This window comes from Saccopteryx leptura, chromosome 2 (assembly GCF_036850995.1).
Source record: "Saccopteryx leptura isolate mSacLep1 chromosome 2, mSacLep1_pri_phased_curated, whole genome shotgun sequence".
Classification (NCBI taxonomy): Eukaryota; Metazoa; Chordata; class Mammalia; order Chiroptera; family Emballonuridae; genus Saccopteryx; species Saccopteryx leptura.
Window position 1 is genome coordinate 234,686,690 of NC_089504.1, and position 24,901 is coordinate 234,711,590.

Consider the following 24,901-nt stretch of genomic DNA (forward strand, 5'->3'; position numbering starts at 1 on the left):
AAGGAAGGAAGGCAAGGAGGAAGGAAGGATGGAAGGAAGGAAGGAAAGAAGGAAGGGAAGAGAAGAAGGAGGAGGAGGAAGGAGGAGGAGGAAGGAGGAAGGAAGCAGAAAGATTATTTTGTTTCTCTCTGCCATGTGAGGACATCGTCTACAAGCCAGGAGGAGAACTTTTGTCAGGAACTGAATGGCCGGCACCCTGACCTTAACTTTTCAGCTTCTAGAACTGTGAGAAGTAAACATCTGTTGTTTACCACCCCCCCCTCTATGGTATGTCGTCATGGTGACCTGAGCTGACTAGGCCAGGAAGGATGATGGCAGTGCTCTTGTCCCAAACTTTCCCCAGACCATCCCCAAGTTGGCAGCCCTGTCCTGGCATTTAAAGTTTTGGTAGGTGTTCCCCCAACCCAGTCCTCTGACCCGGAAGCATCCCCCTTGGTGCCAGCCCGGAGTGTTTGTAACGAAAACCTCCACTGATTTGACTCTTTTTTTTTTTTTTTCATTTGTTTTATTAGCATCAATATATACAAAGTGGAAAATGACTTGATTTCATTATTCTAGCTTAGAAAGTTGGTTTTGCTCTTTATTCTGTTTGGGGATCAAATGAAAATGAAAACATCCCAGGAGAAAGCCTACCTTTGGGGAGGGGGTGCTGCTGAACAATTCAAATGAACCATCACGACCACTTAAGGGCATAGGAAAGTCGTAATCTTTGGACTCGCCCCAAAGAAAGGTCAATTTTGCCCAAGGCTCATGCCCAGTCTAAATCTACCCATGTATCCGCCAAGTCCCTTCCGCTTCCACAACCATCCTGATGGCATGGCCACTTTGCTCCCTGCAGGCCTGTTTGGCATTTCTAAAGCAATCAGCCTGAGCTTCTGTAGGCTCTCCAAGGCGCTGACTTGAAAACATCATATTCAAAGCATGTCTATGGAACGAAGTAAGGATGGCCATCAAAGGGCGACCAGAATACTTATGTTGGCTAAATAATTCTACATCCCCCATCCCTCCCCCACCAACATAGCAAAAGGATGAGCTCCAAGCTGAAGAGAGTGGAGCGTGCGCACTTGTAGGGCACAGGGTGCTAGCTGACAGACGCAGCTTGGATGAATGAGCACGTAACACACGCCATCACATGCGTTCTCTGAAGCTCGGAATCTCTGTAAACGTGTGTCCCCACTGTTTTAAAAACAAAGAGCGGCTTGTCGGAAGGTTCCACCCGGTCTCGAGTTTCTCTAGGTTCTGTCCTGTTCAAAAATATTTCATCCCAATGGGTTTGAACATTGATCTTTATAAAAACAGACATGGATGAACTGAAATGAGGTGCCTAGTACCTTTCTGGCACTCCTCTGATTATTTCTTTACCTTTACACGTTACAAATAAACACCCAGAAAGAAAAAGAGACACCCACCTGTCTTTTCCATCACACTGTACATGGTCAAGCTTGCACAACCCACCTTTCGGCAAAAACAAACTTTTAAAATACGGTTACAGGCGCTGTGCTACTAAGACAGAACTAAGACATCTGTATCCTAGGGGGGAAAAAATCAACACCTTATTTCTCTCCCTCCAATAACTAAGAAGGATCTCTGGGCCACGTGGCCTGACTCATTTTCAGGGACGAGGTTAGAATCAAGATTTTACACGTGGTCAGTCTTGATGAAAAGGCAAAGGGTTAGTTTCTCCACAGGACCGCAGCGTGTTCTAAAATTAAGAATCATTGATAGCGTTCTTCTTTCCAGATGCCCCAGGGTTAGGGTAAGAACAATCATCCCATAGACGATAAAAGCCAAGATTGGAATTCTGCCTTTTAAAATAAAGGTTATGTTATTTGTGTTGTTGGTCTTTCTCCGAACATGACCTTGCTCGCTAATGGTCCAGAACGTTTCTTCTCTGGTCCTTTCAGAGAGTGGGGTGGGCTCTGGGCGGCTGGAAAACAGCCTTTCCTCATCTCTTGCTGTGCGACTCTCTGGGGTTTTTCCATCCAAAGCGTGCGCACCTTAAAGAGGGTAGCTTTTCTGGCAGAAGGGAAATATTCCAGCCTCGGACCTCCAACACAGAGTGAGGTCCAAGCTCCTTGTTGGGAGGAGGGTATGTGCATGTGTATACCTACCTTATGCTGTTCCGGACATTTCCAAAACAAGCTACTGAAATATGGACGCCCAGCCCTTCTGCCGAGGGTGTGGCGGCCAGAAATGTCTTCTTTTTTGAAAACCAGACAATTCAAAACAATTCTAGAGAGCATGGGTGGGAGTCAAGAAGAACTCAGAAAGGACTGGACCTGTGTGCCTCTGAACCATCACTGCCACTAGGGTGGGGACCGGCAGTGCGGGGAGGTGACTCTGCCTTGCACGTACTTACTCTTCCTTCCGCACCTCCTCACCCTCCGCCTTTTCTGTATACCTGTATTTAGACCAGGATCGTCCTCCATAGTGACACACTCACCAGTCCCACTGGGCTGGGAAGAAATGATCCCAATAAAATACAAGGACGCTCACGGGATTAATAAGGTGCTCTGAGTTCCTTCCTGCCCTGGAATTCCCCCTGCTGTCCTCATTCATGTTTGAATCACGCGATGCAGGGCCCTCCATGGTCATGTCAGCATTCACCCCACTGTCCAACATCTGGACAGAGCTTCAGAGACTAGAACAGCAGGGTCTTCTCACAGGATCCTCCTTTCCCCTGGAATACTAGATTGCAAATATCTCAAGATACAGCTTTCAGAGAAACAGGGCACGTGAGTCTCCCCTATTTTGAGGGCTCAGGCATTCCAGCGCCCCAGGAGGAAAGCAGAGCCCACCCCCTGATTTCAGGACACGGTACCTTCCCCTCCATTACAACCGCGGAGGAAGCTGCCCCTGCCTCCCGAGGCTGCGGATCTGTGACCCCCGCTTGAGGGCGGCCTTGCTGCCGGTACTGGCAGCAGGAATGACCCGCCCCTTCGTCGCGGAAGGGGCGGCGGAGGAAAACGCTTTATTAACGCGATTCCCTCCACCAGTGTCCCCCCCCTCGCCTGAGGCGTCATCAGAACTCCCAAAGCCACCACCCTTTCTGAATACTTTTCTTTGTCATAAATAAGCACTCTCCTAGAAAGGAAACGTGTTCTTATCTTGCCAGCGCCCAGGGAGGCTCGGTTAAGAGAGAAAGAAAGTCTATGGGACGCCTTTGCCGCCTTCGGAAGGACCCAGGTGGGGAGGGGGTGTGGCAGGACCTCCCCGAAGCTGCGGAAATCGGAAACCGGGCGGGGAGCACGAGATCTGTTTGGGAGCAGGCCTGTTTCAGTATCCGTGTGAAATTCCAACCCAAGCTAATCCAACAACAACAAAATACCCGTCCCAACGTCATCTGGGGGCTTAGATGTGCACTAACAACACCGCGGGCCTGGATCTCAGAGATGCGTGCAGTCGGCTGCGGCCAGACAAGGGCATCGCCGATGGGAGGAACTCGATTGCTCCCGCCTCCCCGCTCCGCTCCTGCGTCCGCGGCCTGTAGGCCTTCCACCCGCCTTGAGCGTTGACCGAGGCTGTACCACGAATCTGACCGCAGCGGCAGTGCGTCCAACCACACCTGTTGCAATTTTAAATATAATAAATACAGTGAAGAAAACAGTAAGTCTTCAATAAAGAGTCTAAGGAAAAGACAGCCGACACTCTGGGGTTTTCTGTTTCGTTTCTTTTTTTCCCAATCAAATGCCATACGTTCTGGATGAGTTGCTCGAGGAGGTTGTCTTTGAGTTCATATCCGTAAGTTCCCTTCTGAGCATGGGTCTCTTTAGATGGACACCTCGTACTCTCTGGTTTCCTGTGAGAGAGAGAAGGGCAGACCTGTCAAAGCGCTGCGTGGTAGAGTGACACACGGATGGTTCCAGCGCTTCATCCCTCCCCAAGTCCACAACACTGGCCGTGTGACTTGCAGGGCCCTCCGCTCTGACCCTGATGTGCTTTAGCCAATGGGTTATAAGGAAGTGGGACACAAGAGGGGCTTGGAAAGCACTTGTTTGTTTCTGCCTGGGCCCTGCCCTTCTGTTTCGACAGCCTTTAGTCCCAGCAGAGGGATGAAGGACACGGGGCACAGTGCTCGGTCCCCCAGCCAATGACTAGATAATCCTAGGTGTGTGAGTGAGCACAGCTGAAAGTAGCTGAAAACACTGCCCCATAGACGGATGAGCAAATTAGTGTGTTGTTTGGCGTGACTGAATTCTGGGATTGTTTGTTACACAGCATGATTATGGTGCTAAGTAACTGATATACTATACTAATACGTATTAACAAGGTCTGGTTTCATCAGCTTGTCCTTTAGGGATTTGGAAACAAACTACATGGAATGCAAAATAACACACGAGCTCTTACCAGTGTCATATTAAAAATGACTACAATATATGGGTAGCAACTAGTTTAATTTCTGTAATATTTATGGGGCGTATGTAATATTTCCAGGTCCCTGGGGCTGAGGAGCAGGGAGATATACTGTATTTCCCCATGTATAAGACATACCCTTTTCCAAAAAACTTGGGGTCTAAAAACTGGGTGCATCTTACACAGTGGTTGTGGCATTTCAAATGCCATTGATGGAACTGAGGACGAGGCAATGTATGAAGACAGTGATTTGTCATCACACACAGTGAGAACAAGCCAATGGATGGGAGTTTTGACAGTGATGAGGAGTTGTATGAATTTTATGATGAATAAAACGAGTTCAATAACTTTATATAATACATTTATTTTCCAAATTTTGGGCCCCCAAATTAAGGTGCGTCTTATACATGGGGCAATATGGTAAGTAGTCACAGGATGTGCCCTGGAAGAGGCTGCTGTCATGTGCTTTCATGGAAGTCCACGGTGTCTGCTGTGTCAACACAGATATGCAAGAAGGTCTGTGCTTCATGGGATATGGGAATGTAGGGGGCAGACTATAAGTTTGACCCCATGATCTCCACCTCCTGTATTCACATCCTTGTGTGATTCCCTCCCCTTACATGCGGGCAGGACCTGCAATTTGCTTCTAACCAAAAGAATACAGCCCGAAGATCCTAGGATGCCACCTCTGTGTTTTGTATTACATGAGGCTGTGACCTCCATCTGGCAAGGATACTCTCTCTCTTTCTCGTTGGCTTTGGAGAAAGAAGCTGCCTTGATGGGAGCAGCTTTATGGAGAAGGCCATGTGGGAAGGAAGCAAAGGCGGCCGCTAGATGACAGATTGCAAGAAACTGAGGCCCTTGGTCCAACAACCTGCAAGAGACTAAATGCTGTCGACAACCATGTGAGCTTGGAAGTGGGTCCTTCCCTGGTCAAGCCTCAGCTGAGACCACAGCCCCGACTGACACTTGATGAGCAGAGACCCAGCTAAGCTGTGTCTGGACTACTGAGCTACAGAATCCATATCCATGAGATAACAAATGGGTGATATTTTAGGCTCCTCAATTTGCAATAGAATTGCCACACATCAATCAATAACCAACACAGGAGGTCAGAGGAAGGTGAATGGGGTGGGGGGTAAGGGAACATTAGTAGGGACAAGGAACAAGGCAAGTTTATGTTCCCCAAATATTGGGAGATGATTGTAGATCATCACACAGTGAATTTGAAGGATTGTGGTTTTACAAAGTCATGTCCAATCTTCTGGTTTCTCCTATGTGCCTCTGGACCTTTGCATGGGCTCTCCCTTCTCCCTGGCATCTTCTATAACCACCATCTAAGTTCTACCCACCTTACATGTCTTAGTTTTATATCACTGTATCAACGATGCCTTCCCCCATCACACACCCTTATAGCACCCTAATTTCTTTCATGGTCCTTAAACATAATGACCTGTTGCAATCAAGATATTCATTTGATTGTTTGAGGGTGAAGGGAGGTAGGATACTACAATGATTAATGGTACCAGGTAGAGTTTGCATCCTGGCTCCAGGCTGTGCCTTCTGGGGCTGTGTACCCTCAGCCAAATCACTTTTTCTGAACCTCGTTATTCTCAGGAGTCAAGCGAAGATAACTACAGAATCTATCACACACAGTTGCAAGGATTCAAGGAGATCACGCATTTAAGGTGCTCAGCCCACGACACATTATCATTGTTCTTAGTGATATCTGTCACCTTTGCAAGACTAGAAGCTCATGAATAGCCAGGTCATGTCTATTTGGTTCATGACTGCATTCCTAGTACCCAACACAAGGCCTGCCACTCAAATGTGTAGGAATGCTCCCCACCGCCATTCATTAAGGTGGGGAGCTCAATAAAATGTGTGGGAATGGTGCCTGTTGCTGCCAGGCTACCTGTGGGCTCGGACTCATCTCAGCCGTCTCTCCATGGGCATCTATCTGGTGCAGTCCCTTCTTTCTGTGATCCTTCTGCCAACAGGGAACAACAGTGTGACAGGCCTGTCATCAGCTTGCAAAGAGAGCTGGGTTCTCTCAGCAGTTAGCTCCATAAGGGTCAGGGTGGGGATGAGACTAGGCCACTGGCCATGCTTTTCTGCTACTGGCACCGTGAGCAGAAGGAAAAGAAACCTTCTGTTTTGACGTCGGCGAATTCAGAGCATCCAAGGAGGGGGGAACCCGGGAGAGAGGAGAGACCAACTCACCCCTGTCTCATAAATGGGGTTGTCAAACTCGGTCTCCACGGTGATCTGGCTGTAGGGGTGAGAGTACATCAGGGGCAGGCGGAGGTTGGAGTAATAGCGACACCTGGAGAAGAGACAACAAAGGAGAGAGAAGTTACTTCTCCCGGACCAGGAGAGACCTTACAATACTGATGGGCAGCGATTTTCAACCTTCTTCATCCACTGCATAGCACATAGAAACTAATTATTAAAATCCCATGGCACGCAAAAAAAAAAAAAAAAAAAAGAAAAAAAGAAAAAAAAAGGTATATTTTGCTGATCTGACAAAGAGGGTATAATTTTGATCGATTTAGAAAAAAAAAAATACGATAGTAATCACCTGCAGTTTTTGCTCCAAAGTGACTTTTAAAAAAATCAGGTGCCTACCCTTGGATATAAGGATTTCTGGTACCAAGAATTAACCAATCAGATGCAAGTTTATTATGCAACGTGACCAATAAGATGCAATTCTATTACATGGCCTATATATTTACGGCATGCATACCAGATAACTATTGTGATGTTGGCTGTTGTCATTTTTTTGTTTGATGATCTAAAGAAAAAGAGGTCAGTGCCCCTGACTAAAATAGTTGGGTATTGCACGTTTTAAAAATTCTTGTGGCACACTAGTTTAAAATTGCTGTCTATGGGCTAGATTTAGGGCCACTTTCTGAGCACGGGCACCTCCACGAATGACAAGGAGGACGTGTGGAAATAGGTTCTGACAGGTGGGAATCCAAGTGCGGTGAAGGCTGAAATCATAATTGCTCTCAACTCTAACCCAGACAGTGGTAACTAAAGGTCGGTACCTCCCTGACCACAGAGGGGGTGGGGTTTCATTTGTTTTCACCTGAAAAGTGATACAAGTCCCTCTTTCATGCAAAGAGCAACAACAATAATGAACATTTATTGAACACTTCCTAATATGGTGCTGCCTCTGAGTAGCCTGCCTGACCACCTATTGAAAGGTGGTTCTGCTGTTACCACATTCTTCCTTTCACTGTGTTTATCTCAGTGTATTGTAACCTGTGTGTTTTCCCTCTCCCCCTGCTAGACTGTGAGCTCCATGAGGGCAGGGAAAATTTATATCAGTCAAACACCTGCCTCAGGGCCTTTGCACATGCTGTTTCTTTGCCTGGAATCCTCTTATCCCAGATATTTGCATAGCTGACTTTTGCATTGCTTTCCAGTTTTTACTCAAATGTCATTTCTCCATGGGGCCTCTTCTCCCTGTTCCATTAAAGGTGAAACCACTGCACTTATCCTAGCTCCCTTTTGCTCCCTTCCTGGCTTTCTTTTTCTCTCTTCTAAAGTACTACGTCCTTTTTATGTACCAGGGTCTATTTTCACCCATAGAACCTGAGCCCTATGAGGGCAAAGATTTCCTTCAGGGTTTGTCTTTTTTTTTTTACTCTAGAGTTTAGAAAACTATCTGACACATAGTAGGTGCTCAATAATTGTGAATTTGAATGAATTAGTGACTATCCTAGCCATGGTTGAATACCTTCCTTTTTCACCAAACACCCGAGACAGTATCTGGTATACATTAGACTGGTTGTTGAGTAAGTGAATGAATGAATGAATGAATGAATCCATCAATCAATCAAAGAATGAGTGCGTGAACAATGGAATGAATGGGTTGGTATGCCTGGCGATGTGAAATATACATCTCTCCCATCAAACCACAGCTCCTTGAGGTCAGGTATGGTGATATCTGTCTTATCGGTTGCTGCAAGCTCAGCCCTCCGACCATGGAGGGTTGGTAGGTCTCCAATATAAATATTTATTCCTTGTTGAGTTGAATCACATCATTCCTTCTGTCACGCCACTGTCCCCAGGAGGAGACCCTGAGGTTCAGAGGTGAAATGCCCAGCCCTCAGTACACTAGTGGTTGAGTGGATGGCAGCCCCCCACCCTGGCAGCTCCCTACCTGGTGACGTAAATGTAGGCTCCTCCCACCAGTAAGGAGATGATGAGGACAGGGATAAAGATAGCCAATGCCATATTGCCACCTTCCAGCGATGTCTCAGCTGCCGCTTCTGCTACTAAACACAAAAGCCAGTGAGGCCCTCATGTTGCATGTCCTCAGCCCACATGGGTACCTGGCTCCCAGGTGAGCACCCACCCTCCCAGTCCTGCACCCACTCAAACAACTGATGACACAGAGACTTAGCCATTGGAGGACCATCTCCGAGGGGAAAAGAGACAGAGACTAGAGGAGTCAGTGCTGGTTTTTTGCAACCAAGACCATACCCATCCTTGGGTGGGATGGTCATAGGGGCTAGAGAAGTACACTTTTTTTTAAGTGAGAGGAGGGGAGATAGTGAGACAGGCTTATCTAGTCGGGGAAAATGGAAATGAAAAAAAAAGCTGGGGTAGCAATACTTATATCTGACAAAATAGACTTTAAAACAAAGGCTATAGTAAGGGATAAAGAAGGTCACTACATAATGGTAAAAGGAGCAATCTGACTAGGAGTGCCCCGACTAGGATCCACTTAGCAACCATGTCTGGGGCTGATGCTCAAATACTGTGCTATTTTTAGCATCTGAAGCTGATGTACTCAGACTAATTGAGCTAACCTTAGTGTCCAGGGCCATGCTCGAACAAACTGAGCCATTGGCTGCAGGAGAGGAAGAGGGAGAGAAGGAGGGGGGGGGAGGGAGAGAGAAGCAGATGGTCGCTTCTCTATGTGCCCTGACCAGCAATCAAATTCGGGCTGATGCTCTATCCACTGAGCCACTGGCCAGAGCCAAGAAGTACACTTTTAATTCTGGTCATACCATGCCCATTATTTTTTGATGGGGAATACAGCTGAAATCTGGTTAAAGTCCAATTCAAGGGAAGACTTAAAGACATCCCAAATGTGCTTCCTCGAAAGGCAGATTTGCTTGACATTCCATGGAGTGGAGAGGAGGAAGCCTGTTGTAGCCAGAATGGCAGGCCCCTCCCAGAGCTGCCTTATCGCCCCCCTCCAGGAGAGGGCGCTGGGCAGCTGGGCCAGCTCTCAGGACTGCACACCCTGGTGGTACCCCAACTGTGAAGACCCAATTTTGATTCTCAGAGGCCATGGCTGCACTTTCTCTTGGCTTCACCTGGAGCCTCCTGCTACCTTCCAATATCCTTGGAAGTCACAAGAACCCCAACAGCTGTTGTGGGGGTTGGGGGTGCTTTCCCAGCACAGCTTGAAGGAGACCCCACATGTCTTTGAGACACTTGGCCTCTAGGTTCCCTCTGCCACCATCCATGGCCATGTCCACCAGAGCTCAGCTGCACGCCAATTTATAACTCATTAACTGCCACTCTACAGAGTCCGCCATCGCGACCTTAACACCCGCAATACATGCGTGAGCACAAGTCATTACAATGGTGCTGTAGTCTCTGAGCAACCCCAAACCTCGAGACAATCTCATGGTTCACTGGTTGGCAAAAGGCAGAAAAGAGTTAGCTTGAAAGACACTAACACCACGAAATATCCTCTCTCTCCCCAGCGAAGTGACTAATAATGTGCTCTCTTGCTGCACTTGCGCTTGAGTCCTGGCTCTGCCTGCTTGGATTAAAATGTCATCCATTACAAGGAAGACTGACTAATGCCCTGTAATTCCCACAGCCCCAGGTTCTCAGTGAACGACTTATTGCCAGAAAGTTAAATGACTCCAAAAATCATTATTAAAGCCGCTTAATTGGTTACAACTTGAAACAAAACAAAACAATACATTTTATATTTTCCCGGCGCCATCGCCTGGGTGATGTTTTATGTATGAAAGGGGTCGGAAAGGGAGGGAACCACAAAAGGGAAACGAAACAAAAAGCATCCTAGATAGCTTTTGGCATCTCCTGCACATTCATCAACCTTACTGGGAAATTCCTAATAAAAGGAGAGCAGAGAACAGGAAGGTACAGGGACAGATACGTCAGGGAAGAGTAGACCAAGGGAAGAACAGACCACAGAGAGTCTCCTGGAGCCAACGTTTCCCTCCCGAATCCAGGGCGCTGAGCATAGGAGGGCAGATATCACTGGCTTTGGCGTCACCAAAGATTGCTCTGTGGCTGAAAACTTCTACAACAGGGTGACGCCTTTGTCAGGCAGAAGGAACCTCAGGTTTTCTTATCCCATGAACAGAACTGGCAACAGACCCTTTTCAGGTCCTAGGTAGGACCATAAATTGTAAATTCAACCATTTTTTCTTTACCATCTCCCATGTTTTGAAATTATCTTTAGCAGGGTGAGGGAAGATTTCTTTTTGTTTGTTTATTTTATCTTTTGGTAAGGATCTGGCCCAGGTTAGTTTAGGACTTGCTCCTGTTCTATGCTATTAGCGTGATTTAATGTATTTTGTCACGATGGAACTCACCTTCTAAGGCGTGTTCAAAGCTGTCTTGATTCACTGAAAGAGAAACAGAAAGCATGGGTCAGTGTCAGGTGAATTCATTGTGCGTGTTACGAGGCCAAAAGGATAGGGACAAAAGCCCGTGCTGCGCTTTCCCGAAGTTGGGGGTTTGTTTTATTTCTCTTGGGCTACAGTAATTAGTGAAAGTGCCTGAACGCTTTCCCTCCTCAAGTTTCTGAGACAAGATAAGATAGATATAACAGAAACAAGGGCGACAATACTCAATGAAGAATGACTGAACACTCACTGTACGGCAGGCACCATGCCAAGAGCTTTACACATTGTTGCTCATTTAACCCTCACAACAATCTCGTTAGGTAGATACTGTTATCATTCCCACTTGACAGATGAGCAGAGGATCAGAGACGTGAAGGGACTTCTCTGACATCACACAGCTTCCAAGGGATAGAGGCAGGATTTAAACCTGGACTGCTTGACTTTCTCTAGCCTCTGCTCTTAACAACGTGGGAATAGTCTTTTTAGGGTCTACAGGTAGACCAAAGGCTGATGAACGGTGACGGTCAAGACAAAATCCCAAGTCCAGCCAGAGGTGAAACTGTTTCTCTGCTTTGAAACACATATTTATGTGAACTTTTCTAAGACTTATACTCTCTGCAAAACTATTTTCGATCATTCAACACCACAGACTAGAACGCTCTGGAATTCATTCATTTCCCTATATTCCCCATAAAACTTTCCAGGGAGTTCAAAATGATGGGGGTTGGCATCTCTATGCTTTGCCACCAACGTCATCATGGTAGCTGAGCACAAAAATATACCCACACCCACACGGATGGGTTTCAAGGCTGCAAAACCTCAGAGTGAAGGTTTAGATAAAATGATTGCATGATAAAGGGGTGGAAGGTGGTCCTACCAATGCACAAGCTATAGCCATGTCTTACCTAATACCGAGACTTCCCAATTAGTGCCTTGGTCAAAGCTGCTCTCTGATTTTCATCATTACAATGTGATGAAAACAAAACCGTTAGAAAAAACTAGCTAACTAATTAACTAACTAAATGCTGTTAACCTAAAAGCTCCTCCCAATCTCAAATAAAGACGTTGGACCTCAACCAAAAAAAAGCAGGGAGGTTCAAACCGAAGAGAGCTTCAGGGTTAGGGAGATGGTGTCCGTGGAAGCTGTGAGCACCAGAGAGGCCCTGTAGGTGCCATACCAGACTAGGGGACCCAGGTCCACGAAGGTGTGGCTACTTTAGATCCTGGTCGATCTATGCCAGATATGGTAATAACTTTACAGCCAGGTCTGTTTAATTAAACCAGACTTCAATCAGTTTTCATATTAAATTATTTCTCAGTTCACATGATACTAAAGAGCTTAGTTTCTGCTATATTGCTCAATGTGTCTAAGTGCTTACTTTCTTGGAGCCCTGGAATCCTTGGGAGCCAAGTGGTTGTGAGGAGGGGGGTGCAGGAGGCGGGAAACGTTTAAGCCATGTTGCTGAAACAGGAGTCAAAAACGGAAGGGCTCTCCTTTATGATCACAATCCAGGTTGGCTCTCATAGTAAGCAAAATAAAAATGCTAAGCAAGGCGACAGCATCGTGTCAGAGTTTAATTGGTACTATTTTTTTCCCTTTCTCAGCAGCACAGGAAAGTAACGGTGGTATCTTCGATTTAATAAAATGCAGCAGCTCAGCTTTGTGAAACAGATTCAGAACCCCCGCAAGCCAGTCCTGACACTGACACCTCTGGGTCCCTCTGTCCCCGTGTTTTGAGTAGGTTTCTTTACCTTTACAAACAGGCAGAGGCCCATTCCAGTGGGATGGCTGTCCCAGGATGCATCGAATGGTCACTTCGCCCATGAGCTCAAAGCCTTCGTAGCACATGAAGGTGAGGGACTCCCCTGGCAGGTAGAGCCGCTTGTACAGGATTTGGTACCCATTTTCTGGCAATCCTGGGTTGTCACATGCCAGGGACTCTTCCGCTGAAATGCAAGCCAAAAGGAGTGCTGGTGAGACGGGATCCCTACCCAGAGCCGGCGGGGTCTGGCTTGGCCGGCCTCAGCAACGTTCTCCCCCACGTGAAACTGGTTCCCGTTCATCACATTCACCTTCTCTCTCCTGCCTCTGGGCTCACACGTGGGCATGGTGGAATGTACTAGGCTGTGGGATAGGGGTTAAAATCCTGGTTCTCCTACTTACTAGTTAGCTGTGTGACCTCCAGCAAGGGCCATAGACTCTCTGAGCCTCAGTTTCCTTATCAGTAAAATGGGAATAATAGTGTCTCCTAGAAGCTTGGAAGATTAAATAAGATAATGGTATATAAAATGCTCTTGCCATGTCCTAGATACTCTATAAATGATGGATGGTGGTGTTAAATTATAAAACAGTCCTTCTGTTTCTCACCTTACACCTTACCTGACCACCCACGCTGGGTAAGTCTTGTCTTTCAATACTCAGTCCTCATTTCTCCACCTCCAGGGAGCCTTCCCTGATGCCCTCGACCCCTAAGTCAGTCACTAGTCTTTCCAATTCTCCCTCCACCCTGGAACTGAATATACTGTATTGTATTTAATCATTTAATATAAGTTTCCTTCACTGGAAATGAGCCTGTTAAAGCTTGCTTGAAGCTCAGGGTCTGGTATACAGTAGGAGTATCATAAATAACCTCTGTCTATTAGCCAAATATTGACGTTTCTGAGGCTCAGTTTCCTCATCTCTACAGTGGGCTGTCTCACAGCATTATGATGCAGATGAAACGAGTGCAGGCATGTGAGGTGAGCTGCAGCGTGAGCACCCAACAGACACGGATTGTTTGGCCGTTACAATTTCTGTCATATTTGTATACCAAGTGTACCATTATTTACTAAATGTTTTTAAAATTTCTTTTGATTTGATTTCCCACTTAAATAATGCTATCCAATTTAGCTTCACCTTAAAAATTGGTTCTATCACCACAGATTTCAAATCACAGTTTTCATTTTCTTAAAAAACAAAAGATCCGAGAAAGTTAATCTGGGCACTGTCTCAAGCCACTCTGGTGCCACCAGTGGTGTATATAATGCCCCCTTGGGACACACAGCCTATGCACGACAGTTTATGAGCCCCCAGAGTCTAGAGTTCACTATTTTTTTTTTTAGTCCAGCAGATATTACTCTGCCCCTCTGTGCCAGGAGATAGGTATAGAGCGGTGAACTAGAAAAACATGGTTTTATTTGCCCAGAACTCGAGTCCAGTGGGCGAGGGGGCGGGGACTGTCATGTGGTCGCAGCCCAGCACAGTAACGACTGTGCCAGGAGAAGCGTGGAGGACAACCCTCAGCTGGCCCAGTCACGGGCGGGAAGGTCGGGAGAGGTTCCCACAGGAAACTGGGAGACCCAATGCTCTGCTGGGAGAGGGAGGACTCGGGCTGGGGAGGGGGGGTGGACGGCCCTGCTGCCTCCCTCCATCCTGGGTGGAGGGGAACAAGGGAGCCTTAGGGCTAACCTGCGTTACCTGCAATGTAGCAAAGTGGCTAGCAGGTGGCCATGGTAACTCAGAAGCATTTCCTCGCAACATTTTCTGGAATTCCATTTTCATAAATTAACAGGTTAGGGAGTAGAACAAATATTTACTGAGCATCTTTTATGTGCCAGGCACTGCTCTTGGCCTTGGACCTACGATGATGGACAAAATAGACACGGCCCCTGCATTCCTGTAACTTAACACTCATGTATTCCACAAATCTTTTCTGGATGCCAACCCCGTGCTTGGGGTGGGGGGCAGAAAAAATGACAAAGGATACATTTTTAGACATGAAGGTAAAGGAAGATGTTACCAGTAAGATTAGAAAAATAAAGGGAGGCGTCCTCACCTGTTCTCACCTGGCTGCACTACAACCCCCTTAGACTATTCAGTGCCTCCAGCCCTAAGGGACTTTGATTTAATTAGCCCCTAGAATATTATTTTTAAAGCTCCCAGGTGATTATAAAGTTCAGCCATAGCTTTGGGGCTGAAGGGTTTAGGGCTCAGAACCACAAAAAGAAATCATTTAATTAATTCCCACAATATTTGAACATTCATTTTGTAGCAGTGGATTTGCATATATTATTTCCAATCCTCCCCCAAATCCTTAAAAGCAGTAACATTACTGACCAGAATGGCCAATATTTACAGAGAGAACATCCTATGTATCAGGCACTATTTGGAGTTTTATACCTATGAACTCATTTAATTATCATAACCCCAAGGCACAGATATCACTATCACCATCCACATTTATATCTGAGCAAATAAAGCACAGAACTGCCGGGTGTCCTCAACTAGTTAATGGGAGAAAGAGGCTTCAAAGCCAGGTGGTCCAAATTCACTGTTAATCCCCCCACCATGCGGCCATTTTACAGATGAGAAAACTGAGACTCTCATGAAAGGTCCCATGGGAAGGAAGTGGCTGAGCTGTGATTTGATCAGAATTCTCTCTAACTATCAGAAGTCTGAGAAAAATTTCATGTGGATTTCTTTCCTGGCAGAAACCAGCTTTTTTCGAAGGTGGTTGTACTTATCTTCAGCTCCCAGAAGATGGCAGGAGAGTGACATGCAAAGTAACTTGAATTTGAAACTGGAGGCCTGAATCTGCTGTGTGACCTTGGGTGAATCACTTCACATCTCTGGACTACATGTTTCCTGCATGTTAAGTAAACGGACTAGACCAAGATCCCATCCTTAGCTGAAACGCGGCTGAACAATGACATTTGCACTCTGAGGATGTACCACGGTTTGAAATAAGATAATCTAAGGTAGGTTTTCTCAACCTAGATGCTAAGGACATTTTGGGCTGGGTACTTCTTGGTGGTGGGGGCTGTCCAGTGCCTTGTAGGAGGTTGAGCAGCATCCTTGGCCTCTACCCACTAGATGCCAGGAGTACCCCTTGACCACTTCCTGTGAAAACCAAAAATGTCTCTAGAAATTGCATTGATGAATGTCTCCTGGGGAGCAAAATCACCCCTGGCCCAAGGTTTAAGCAATTCTGATTGCAATCCATATGACCCCACCCCATTCTCTCCCAGAAATTCAAGTGAGTTAGACTGATGGTCTTGTAGACTTGATCACAAACCTGCCCTCGTTTCTATTTTCTCATTCTTTTCCCCCTCTTTAACTATAAAAAAATTGTACATTTTTAGAGCACAGTTGAGCACAATGCTCAAAATCAGGTTCACTAGCTATTGCTACAATTGATTTCTAATATACCCCATGGAGCAGCAGCAGCTACAGTGTAGCCCAACATTGAAACTAAGTGGTAATGGCCTGACCTGTGGTGGCGCAGTGGATAAAGCGTCAACCTGGAAACGCTGAGGTTGCTGGTTCAAAAAACCCTGGGCTTGCCTGGTCAAGGCACATATGGGAGTTGATGCTTCCTGCTCCTCCCCCTTCTCTCTCTCTCTCTCTCTCTCTCTCTCCCCCCTCTCTATAATGAATAAATTAAAAAATCTTAAAAAAAAAAAAGAAACTAAGTGGTAATTAGCAAACAGTGTTAACTGAGCACTTGTTATATGCTAGACGCATTGTTATGAGCTTTTATATTTATGGTTGGCATAATCATTCTTCTAGTCTTTTTGATGAGGACACCTGCTCATTCAAAGTCACATAGCTGGCAAGGGGCAGAGCCGGATGCAAACCTGGACCTGCTGGATTTCAAATCCTGTGCATTCAATGGTTCTGCTGTAACGAAGGACCCTTCTTGTGCTCAAATCCCCTGTGCTATCGTGGATGCCTTTGAGCTATTGCTTTCTCAGACACAGGGATTTCTAAATGAAGACAGAAAACCAGCTAGAGCCCGGCATGCTGGCTGAGGTGAGGGCGCTGGGGACAGCTCATCAATGGGAGCTTTTACTAAGGTCACAGTCTGGCCATATGGGCTCTGCCAGCGCCTCCTGGGGAATCCCCAAGTGCTTCCCTGGAGAGCCATCCATAAAAGCCTCGCTAAAGTCCTCATATCCTCATTACTCTTGGTAGTGTGGTTTATGTCTTCTGGATGGGAGCCTGAGGAGTCATTCACCATGCCGCCATCAAAGAAGGGAAGTTGCAAGAAAGCCGCAAGGTGTAATAAAGGCCACGTTAGTATTGCTAACAATAACAACAACAGTAATAGTAACAAACGCTTTTGAGCCTGCTGGGCCCAAGGGATACAAAAGTTAATTGGATACAATCCTAGCAAGTGAATTAAATATTTGCTTCTCTGAACATATAAACAGGTCATTTCAATAAGCTACAGCAAGTGCTCTGGTAACTATAACTGTATGTGAGAGAAACGTGACCTAGTCTAGGCAGTCAGGGAGGCCTTCCTGGAGGAGGTGACATTTAGCCATTGTTTTCTTTATAGATTTGTTTTTCCTCCCTTCATCTCCAATAGACCAGGCTCCATGAGAACATGGATTGTGTCTGTTTCTACACTGCTGTGTTTTCATGGCCTATGACCATGGTTTCCAAACTGTACACCAAGGTACCCTAGGATGCCACCACAAATTTAAAAAAAATTTTGAGGAGACCTACTAATATCTCTCAGACGTGTGGGGACTAGCTCCAGGAAGGTCCCAGTTTCAACATGAGATAGAGCTACATTCCCTTTAATGATGCCTTATATTTGCCAAGCTGGGCATTCTGTGGTTGCTGTGCTAAAGGCAAGAACTGTGCCAAATCAATGTGGGACAGGAGATGAAGGTGGCAGGGTCCAGTCTGGTGCTAATGCATGAGAACTTCGGTGGAGCCCCACAAGGCACACATATCCTTGCAGAAGTAACTGTAGTTATTTAAGAATGAATTAAAAATAGAATCTTTTCTTTCAACTTAAGTGCAAACAGCTACTGAGTTATCTAGATATAGCTAGTTATTAAGTTGTTCAGACTGAACTACTTAACAAATAGAAATGTTAGGTATTTTGGCCTAGGAAATCGAGAAAAAAATTCCGAGACACCAAGGTTATCTTGAGTCGAGAAAGTTTGGAAACCTCTGTCCTAGCATGTGCCTGCAGAGAGGAGCATTTACTGAATGACCAAATGAGTTGTTTTCAACAACACTGCCTGGTAGGGAGTATTACTGCCTTTTCAGCCCTCAGATGAAACGTCTGAGGCCCCAAGAGGGCAAGCTACTTGCCCTAGGTAACACAGCAGAGCTAGGGGTGCATCTGACTATGAATCCCAAACTTCTTCCTCTACTGATGCCTGACCTGTCTGTTCTTGAAGTGGCTTGGGGTAAGTGGACTAGGAGTCAAAAGACATAGTTTTAAATCCCAGCTGGATTACGGCCTTGATCAAGTGACCCTGAACAGAAGATGTGGGTGACCAGAGCTTATACAATCTGCATCATGAGCTCATTGGTGAGAGAGCTTTGTCAACAATTAAGCACCAGAGTTTCACCCAGAAGCTGGGACTGCAGGGATGAGGTGGGATCATAGTGCTTTTGGGGTTTGTCAGGCTTGAATGAGAACCCTGGGATCTCCCCTTCTCTGCTGTGTGACCTCAGAAAAGCCACTCACCCTCTCTGGGCCTCCTTTGCCTGCTTCTAAGTGGACACGCGTACTGTTCAGGCACTTTTGTGTGCGTTAAACGTGTTCATGTTGGGGAAGGGCACGGACCAGCAGAGGTGCCCTTCAAATAATTTTAAAGCTGCTTTCTGTCTGACAACTTCATCCTTAAAAACACCCCCAGAACCCAGCCTGTAACCTCCCTCTCATCTGGACACCTAGCTGCAAGAATTTGACCCTCTTCTTGCTTCACGTATCAACTCCCATCAGCCTTGCCCGGCCTGCAACGTTGCTAGAACCACGTTGGATTCTTTTTCAGGCTTCTGGGAGGATCGCTAGTCTCCTGACACCCAGCTTGGCTCGTGAACTCATTAGCATGGGTGTCATGGAAGCCGTCTCCACTGAGCAGCACAGCCCGCCTGGCACTGAGGTTTCAGGGAAAGGCAGCCCGGAAGGAGGGAGGCCCGCTTCTCGGAATCCCAGCTGCAGCACAGCCCCGGGAGTCTTCGGAGGCTGTGCCTCATTAGTGAAGTGTCTTTTCTTTTTAAAAATGATATCTCCACCTTTCAAGATTTTACATGATAAGCTTTTATTTTTAGCTTTTCATGTCTGGGTCTGCAAAGCTTGAATTCCTCACCCTTACAAGTGGCTAGGAGGAAGAGGGAGCTGAGTTCGCTCCCCAGCCTGTCATAAGGAAGTGCCACTCGCTGGAGGGCTTAGGACAACAGAAATGCACGGACTCACAGTGCTGGGGGCTGGAAGCCTTTGAGTTTTTATGGTTAAGAAACCCCAAAAGGTTTTCTTGTTTTGTTTTTTAACCAAATGTTTGCTTTGGTGGCTCCACATGGACGAGGCCAGATAGAGTTTAAATCTACCCTGTTGGGTGCCTTGTGGACTGCTTGATTGTACACAGTTAAAAAATAGGCAAGTCGGCCCTGGCTGGTTGGCTCAGTGGTAGAGCGTCAGCCTGCAGGAGTCCCGGGTTCGATTCCCAGCCAGGGCACACAGGAGAAGCACCCATCTGCTTCTCCACCCCTCCCCTTCTCCTTCCTCTCTGTCTCTCTTTTCCCCTCTTGCAGCTGAGGCTCCATGGGAGCAGAATTGGCCCAGGCACTGAGGATGGCTCCATGGCCTCCGCCTCAGGCGCTAGAATGGCCGTCATGCGCATGCGGGAATCTCTCCCCCTCCCCCTCCCGCTTCTCTGGGTGCACCCCTGGCCTCCACTCTTAACTGGCTGTGTGACCTGGGCCAATGAGTTCACCTTGCTACAACATTTACGGTAAACAGATCCTTTAGGAAATGTCCCTGTCTTCCTCCTCCCATAGCCTTGTGAGCGTCACATTATTGTCTCCATTTTAAGAAGGTTTAGCCTCCGCGGGTAAGAGAAGCGCAATCTCGCTCACAGCAAATCAGTGAACGGGACTCACAGACACAGTGCGGTAGGCGGGACGTCCAGATGGGCGTGCCGGTCTCGCGGCTGTAGCAGGTCAGAAGCGAGCTCCCTTCCAGCACGAAGCCCGGGTTGCAGGTGTACTGGATGGTGGTGCCCACCAGCAGCACGGGGTCCGAAATCAAGCGGGTCGAGTGTTCCACTTCTCCGGGGTCGGTGCAGTACATAACTACGTGAGATAGATCAGACCGCAGGCTGTTAGGGCTCTGCCCAGCACAGGTTTCCTGAGAATGACCGAATGATCTAGAAAGGTTCCTGACTTAGCTCTTCTCTTGTTTGAAAGATAATGCATCTCCGGTTCCTCAAAGGTGGCTAAGAGCATAGGCCAAAGCCAAAGAGATTTGGATGTCATAACACTTTTTAGGAATTTGCCCATAGAAATGTTTGCACCAGGGCCCAAAGACCTATGTACAGGGTTGTACATCGCCCCGTTATTTGTAATGGTAAAAATAAACAAACCAAACCAGACCAGTGCAAATCCTTTAACAGGGGAAGAGTTAAATACGGAATGGCCATTCATAAAATCCTGAGCAATCACCAAGGAGAACACAGGGAGGGAGGCCCTGGCTTTCTTTGTGGTGCTTGAATGTAGTAAGACAAGCATCTATCTATTCCTTCTTAATTAAAGAGTCAATACAGAAAAAAGGAAAAACAATAAACCAATTAAAAAAGAGTGAAGTAAACAACATGTGCGATATAAAAAGATATTCGTGTTCCTGGATTGCAGTTGCAAGGTTGCAAGGTAGTTTGTGTAAATTGATCCCTGTTATGGTAAAATATCTGTATCTGTAGCTATTTCTATGAGTATCTATAGATGTGCATCTACAAACACATTCATACATGTGTATGTGTGTATATGTGCGGCACTCACAGACATGCACATGCAATTAGAACCATACAGAATGCCGTTTTAAGAGTCGCATCATTTCTAGAGAGTAAAGTTATATAGGATTTTTACTTTCTACCTCATAATTTTACTATAGCTTGAGTGAAATTCTTACAATAAGTAAGCCTTTGTTATTTGAGTAATTTTAAGTTATTTAAAACATTTAAAAAATCATTATTTTCAACATTGAAAAGTTATATAATATCAGATACTACTCTACATATTATGTATATAATATATGTAATAATAATGATGTTGATCATGTGATGATGTAGATCATGTTAATGAATTCATGATGGGTTGGTCTCTCACATCACCAACCATGACATTTTTTACTGTCCATTTTTATTTTCTATCATGACACACATACACACACAAACACATGCACACATACCACATACTGTTGTGGAACAAACAGACTTGTTTAAGTAGCAGATTTTGTGGCTTTTTAGCAAGTTCTCTCATGTTTCCCACAATGATAATTAATTTCCTTTGACATCAAAATACATATATGTATATTTATTTTTTATTTATTTTTTAGTGAGAGAGACAGACAGATAGGGACAGACAGGAAGGGAGAGAGATGAGAAGACTCAACTCTTTGTTGCAGCACCTTAGTTGTTCACTGATTGCTTTCTCCTATGTGCCTTGACTAGGGGGCTTCAGCTGAGCCAGTGGCCCCTTGCTCAAGCCAGCGACCTTGGGCTTCAAAGCCAGCAAACTTTGTGTTCAAGCCAGCGACCATGGGGTCATGTCTATGAACCCACGCTCAAGCCAGGGACCCTGCACTCAATCTGGGTGAGCCTGTGCTCAAGTTGGCAACCTTGGGGTTTCAAACCTGGGTCCTCAGAATCCCAGGCCGACGCTCTATCCACTGTGCCACCACCTGGTCAGGTTGACCTCAGAATATTTATGGCAGAAATTGTATGTGAGCCTCACACTCTTTCCCCAATACCCTCTTTCTTTGGTCACAGTGAGAAGGGTTGACCGTGCGTATTCGTGGGTTTTGAATCTGCAGATTGAACCAACTGCTAATTTCCCGACTGTCTGCATTGTTCAACACTGTTTTACTTAAGGAACTAGAGCCTTCTACGATTTTTGTGTCCATGGGGGCCCTTAGAACCAATCCCCCCTTGTGGATATAGAGGGATGACTGTACTTCTTATTGTGCCATTGGTGATTCCATTCATGCTGACCAGGTCTACCAGAGCACCACCAAGGATGTCTGGCAAGAGGGCTGCAGACTAGGGCTTTCCGTAGGAGGTGGGAGACAGATGGGTAGGGGAAGAAGCCACCTCGGAGTTTAGCTCCTCCCCTAGTACTAAGGTATCAGTGTAGAAACCAGAAGCACTTCCTTCTCCTACCCTTTTCCAGGCACTGAACTCAGCTATGACCAGACATGTGTGGCCCATACTCCTGAGGGGAGCAGACGGAAGGAACCAGGAGACGGACAGAATGCTGCCTAGAGGAGGTCAGCCACCTACTACAGGGGTTTCAAATTGGGACTCCAAGGCAAGTTCCACCTTAATTTCTTTTGCTTGACCACCATAGGAATTTTTAAGACCTGAATTGGTATGACGTTTTTATATAGGCTAAGTATAGTCTCCTTTACCACAGTCCACACCACTCCCTATTGTCTGACACAAGTCTATTCACTCATTTACATTATCTGCCAGGCTTCTGAAGGCACCTGAATCTGAGATCCCTGCCCTGGGACTACAAAATGATATTTGCAAGCAGTACCAATGAGTTGGTAAAATAGAAGGAATGCCAGATTCTACATTAAATAATTCCACTGCATCTATGCAAAAAACCCCAAACCAAACCAAAACAAAACAAAAACAGGCGAGGGATTTACCACTCACTGATCCAGAAAGGAAATTGACTATGCTTACTTTTCTCACAAAATGGGGGGTCGCTGCTCCAGCTGAGGTCCCATTGGCAGGTGAGGGTGTCGCTTCCCACGATGTCGTAGCCGGGGTCACACTGGTAGGTGATTCTGGCTCCCCTGATGAGTTCCGTATGTGAGGTGGTCTTCCAGCCATTCTGGATCTCGGGCAGATCTGAGCAGGAGTCATTCCTTGACACCTCTTTTAAAAAAAAGACATTGTCATTAAACAGGGAGGTGGTCTTTTCGTTTCACGAATGTCAGAGGACAAACATACTTTCAAAACCCTGTAAGACAGTAAGAACTCTTCCATAGTAAGATTTTACAATGACCTCTTCCCGTGGGTCACTGCTGGCTTTAGGATTTAGAACTGGACAGAATCCAACTCTGCTACTGACCAGCAGTGTGACCGGGCACATTCACTTATCTCTGTGTCTCAAGTTCTTTGTGTTCAGGACAGCATCACTGTAATCATGCCTGCCTTGCTGTCATAGCCAGCTTCCAGGATGAACCCCAGTTATTCTCACCTCCTGGAATTCACATTCTGGTGTAGTCCTGGCCCACAACAAATAGGGCCAACGTGATTAAGTAAGAGGCTATTTGCAGACGTGATGATGTGTGACTTCTAAGGCTACATTGGGAAAGTCATTGAGGCTGCTCTCCTTGCTGCCTCTATTGTCTCACTTTCTCTGGTGGAAGCAGCCGCCATGTTGTGAGGAAGCTCAAGCAGCCCTCTGGAGAGATCCAGGTGGAGAGAATCTGAGACCTCCTGCCAACAATTGGCATGATGTGCCAGCCTCAGGAAGGAGCCATTTTGGAAAGGGAGCTGCTAGCCACAGTTGAGCCTTCAGATGACTGCATCCCTGGCTGATATCTTGACCACAACCTCTGAGTCAGAACTACCCAAATTTAACTCCTGAACTCCCGACTCACAGAAAACACAACAAATATTTCTTGCTAATTTTGGAGCGTAATTTGTTAAACAGCAATAGGTAGCTAATACACTCAGCCTCATCTTAAAAATGTCTGTAAACCCATAGATTTGATGGATGAGTAATATATATTTTTATAATGCAGATGAAGACCGATGCTTAACTATGAAAATAAAAATAATTGGTGAATTCTTCAAATCGCGTTGCATGTCATCAGTGAACATGAGCCACACTCCAGAAAATGCTCCTTGCAGCTTATTGCCATAGAATCTTCCTCCGGAATAATTTTGTTTCTCTTCAGCAAACCCTCATTACTAAGGTAGTAATTCAAAGCCCACAGTTATTATTCTTGCTTCCAAGTGCCCACTGCACAGATTTTGAGAAAGAGCTAATTACACCATATAATTAATTTGCAGTTCTTATGTGCCTCTGGGAAAAGCAAAGCACCTCCACTGTCTGCAGGAAAAGTCATTCTGAGAAGCAGGCAATGGCCTTTCCTGGGGCATCATCATGGTTTTATTTGGGGAAAGGAGGTCTCGTGGCTGTCTATGAGAAGTCAGGAGAGGGAGATGGCTTTGGGAATGGCTTGGTGGGGAACAGGAGCTTCTATTTTTAGGTCTTTGAGGAATCAGCCAAGCCCTGGATTTAGGACACAGCTGCAATTGCTCAAATTATGGATGAAAGGGGAGAAACGGGGACAAATACTGGATATGTGGTCTGCCTTGTGCCAAAGGCTCTGATGAGACAAGTCTGCTTGTCTGACTTTTCAATGTGAGACAATGTGGCTACATATTCCTGTGGGACCCCCTGTCTCCCTGTGGCATTCATCACCTTTGTGATGACTCAGTTGCTGTCACCAGGTAGTAGAGACCTGACTTAAATCTTAGCCCAAAAGTTTACACTTTCGGTGATCTTGGCTAAGTCACTCGGTCTCCTTGTTCTGCAGTTCTTAGACTCCATTCCCAGACACCCTGATTTGGAAATCTGCATATTCATCAAACACGCTAGGTGTAGGTTCTAGGGTTATCTGTTCCTAGGGGCCCTTAACTTTGTTAAGAATGAGAAACCTGGCCTAGGATTTGGAGGACTTCTTTTCTAGTCCTTTTTATTTTAGAAGCTGTGAGACTCCAGTCATGTCAATAAATATCACTGTCCTCAATCATAGAGAGGAGATACAAATCACAAGCCTGTCTATCCCTAAGGGTAGTGTGAATGCTAATTACTGTGCAGGGTATGACAATAACACAAAGATGAATAATACGAATTCATTGATCTGTTGGACTAAGATTTAGGGAGCACCTAC

General features: G+C 46.1%; 1 protein-coding gene across 3 annotated transcripts in view; it reads right to left on the minus strand.

The window, feature by feature from the left end:
• Positions 1 to 746: 746 nt before the first annotated feature.
• Positions 747 to 24,901, minus strand: part of SEZ6L (seizure related 6 homolog like) — a 162,869-nt gene continuing 138,714 nt past the window's right edge. Inside the window, exons 11-17 of one of the 3 annotated variants that reach the window (XM_066370631.1) lie at positions 22,674 to 22,868; positions 19,870 to 20,061; positions 12,735 to 12,929; positions 10,950 to 10,982; positions 8,525 to 8,633; positions 6,577 to 6,679; positions 747 to 3,799 (exon numbers count right to left, since the gene is read on the minus strand). In XM_066370631.1, the coding sequence (XP_066226728.1) occupies positions 3,770 to 3,799; positions 6,577 to 6,679; positions 8,525 to 8,633; positions 10,950 to 10,982; positions 12,735 to 12,929; positions 19,870 to 20,061; positions 22,674 to 22,868 (857 nt within the window). In that variant the 3' untranslated portion in view covers positions 747 to 3,769. Of the gene's footprint in view, positions 3,800 to 6,576; positions 6,680 to 8,524; positions 8,640 to 10,949; positions 10,983 to 12,734; positions 12,930 to 19,869; positions 20,062 to 22,673; positions 22,869 to 24,901 lie in introns of all 3 variants that reach the window. The other 2 variants (XM_066370629.1, XM_066370628.1) reach the window with 2 other exon arrangements.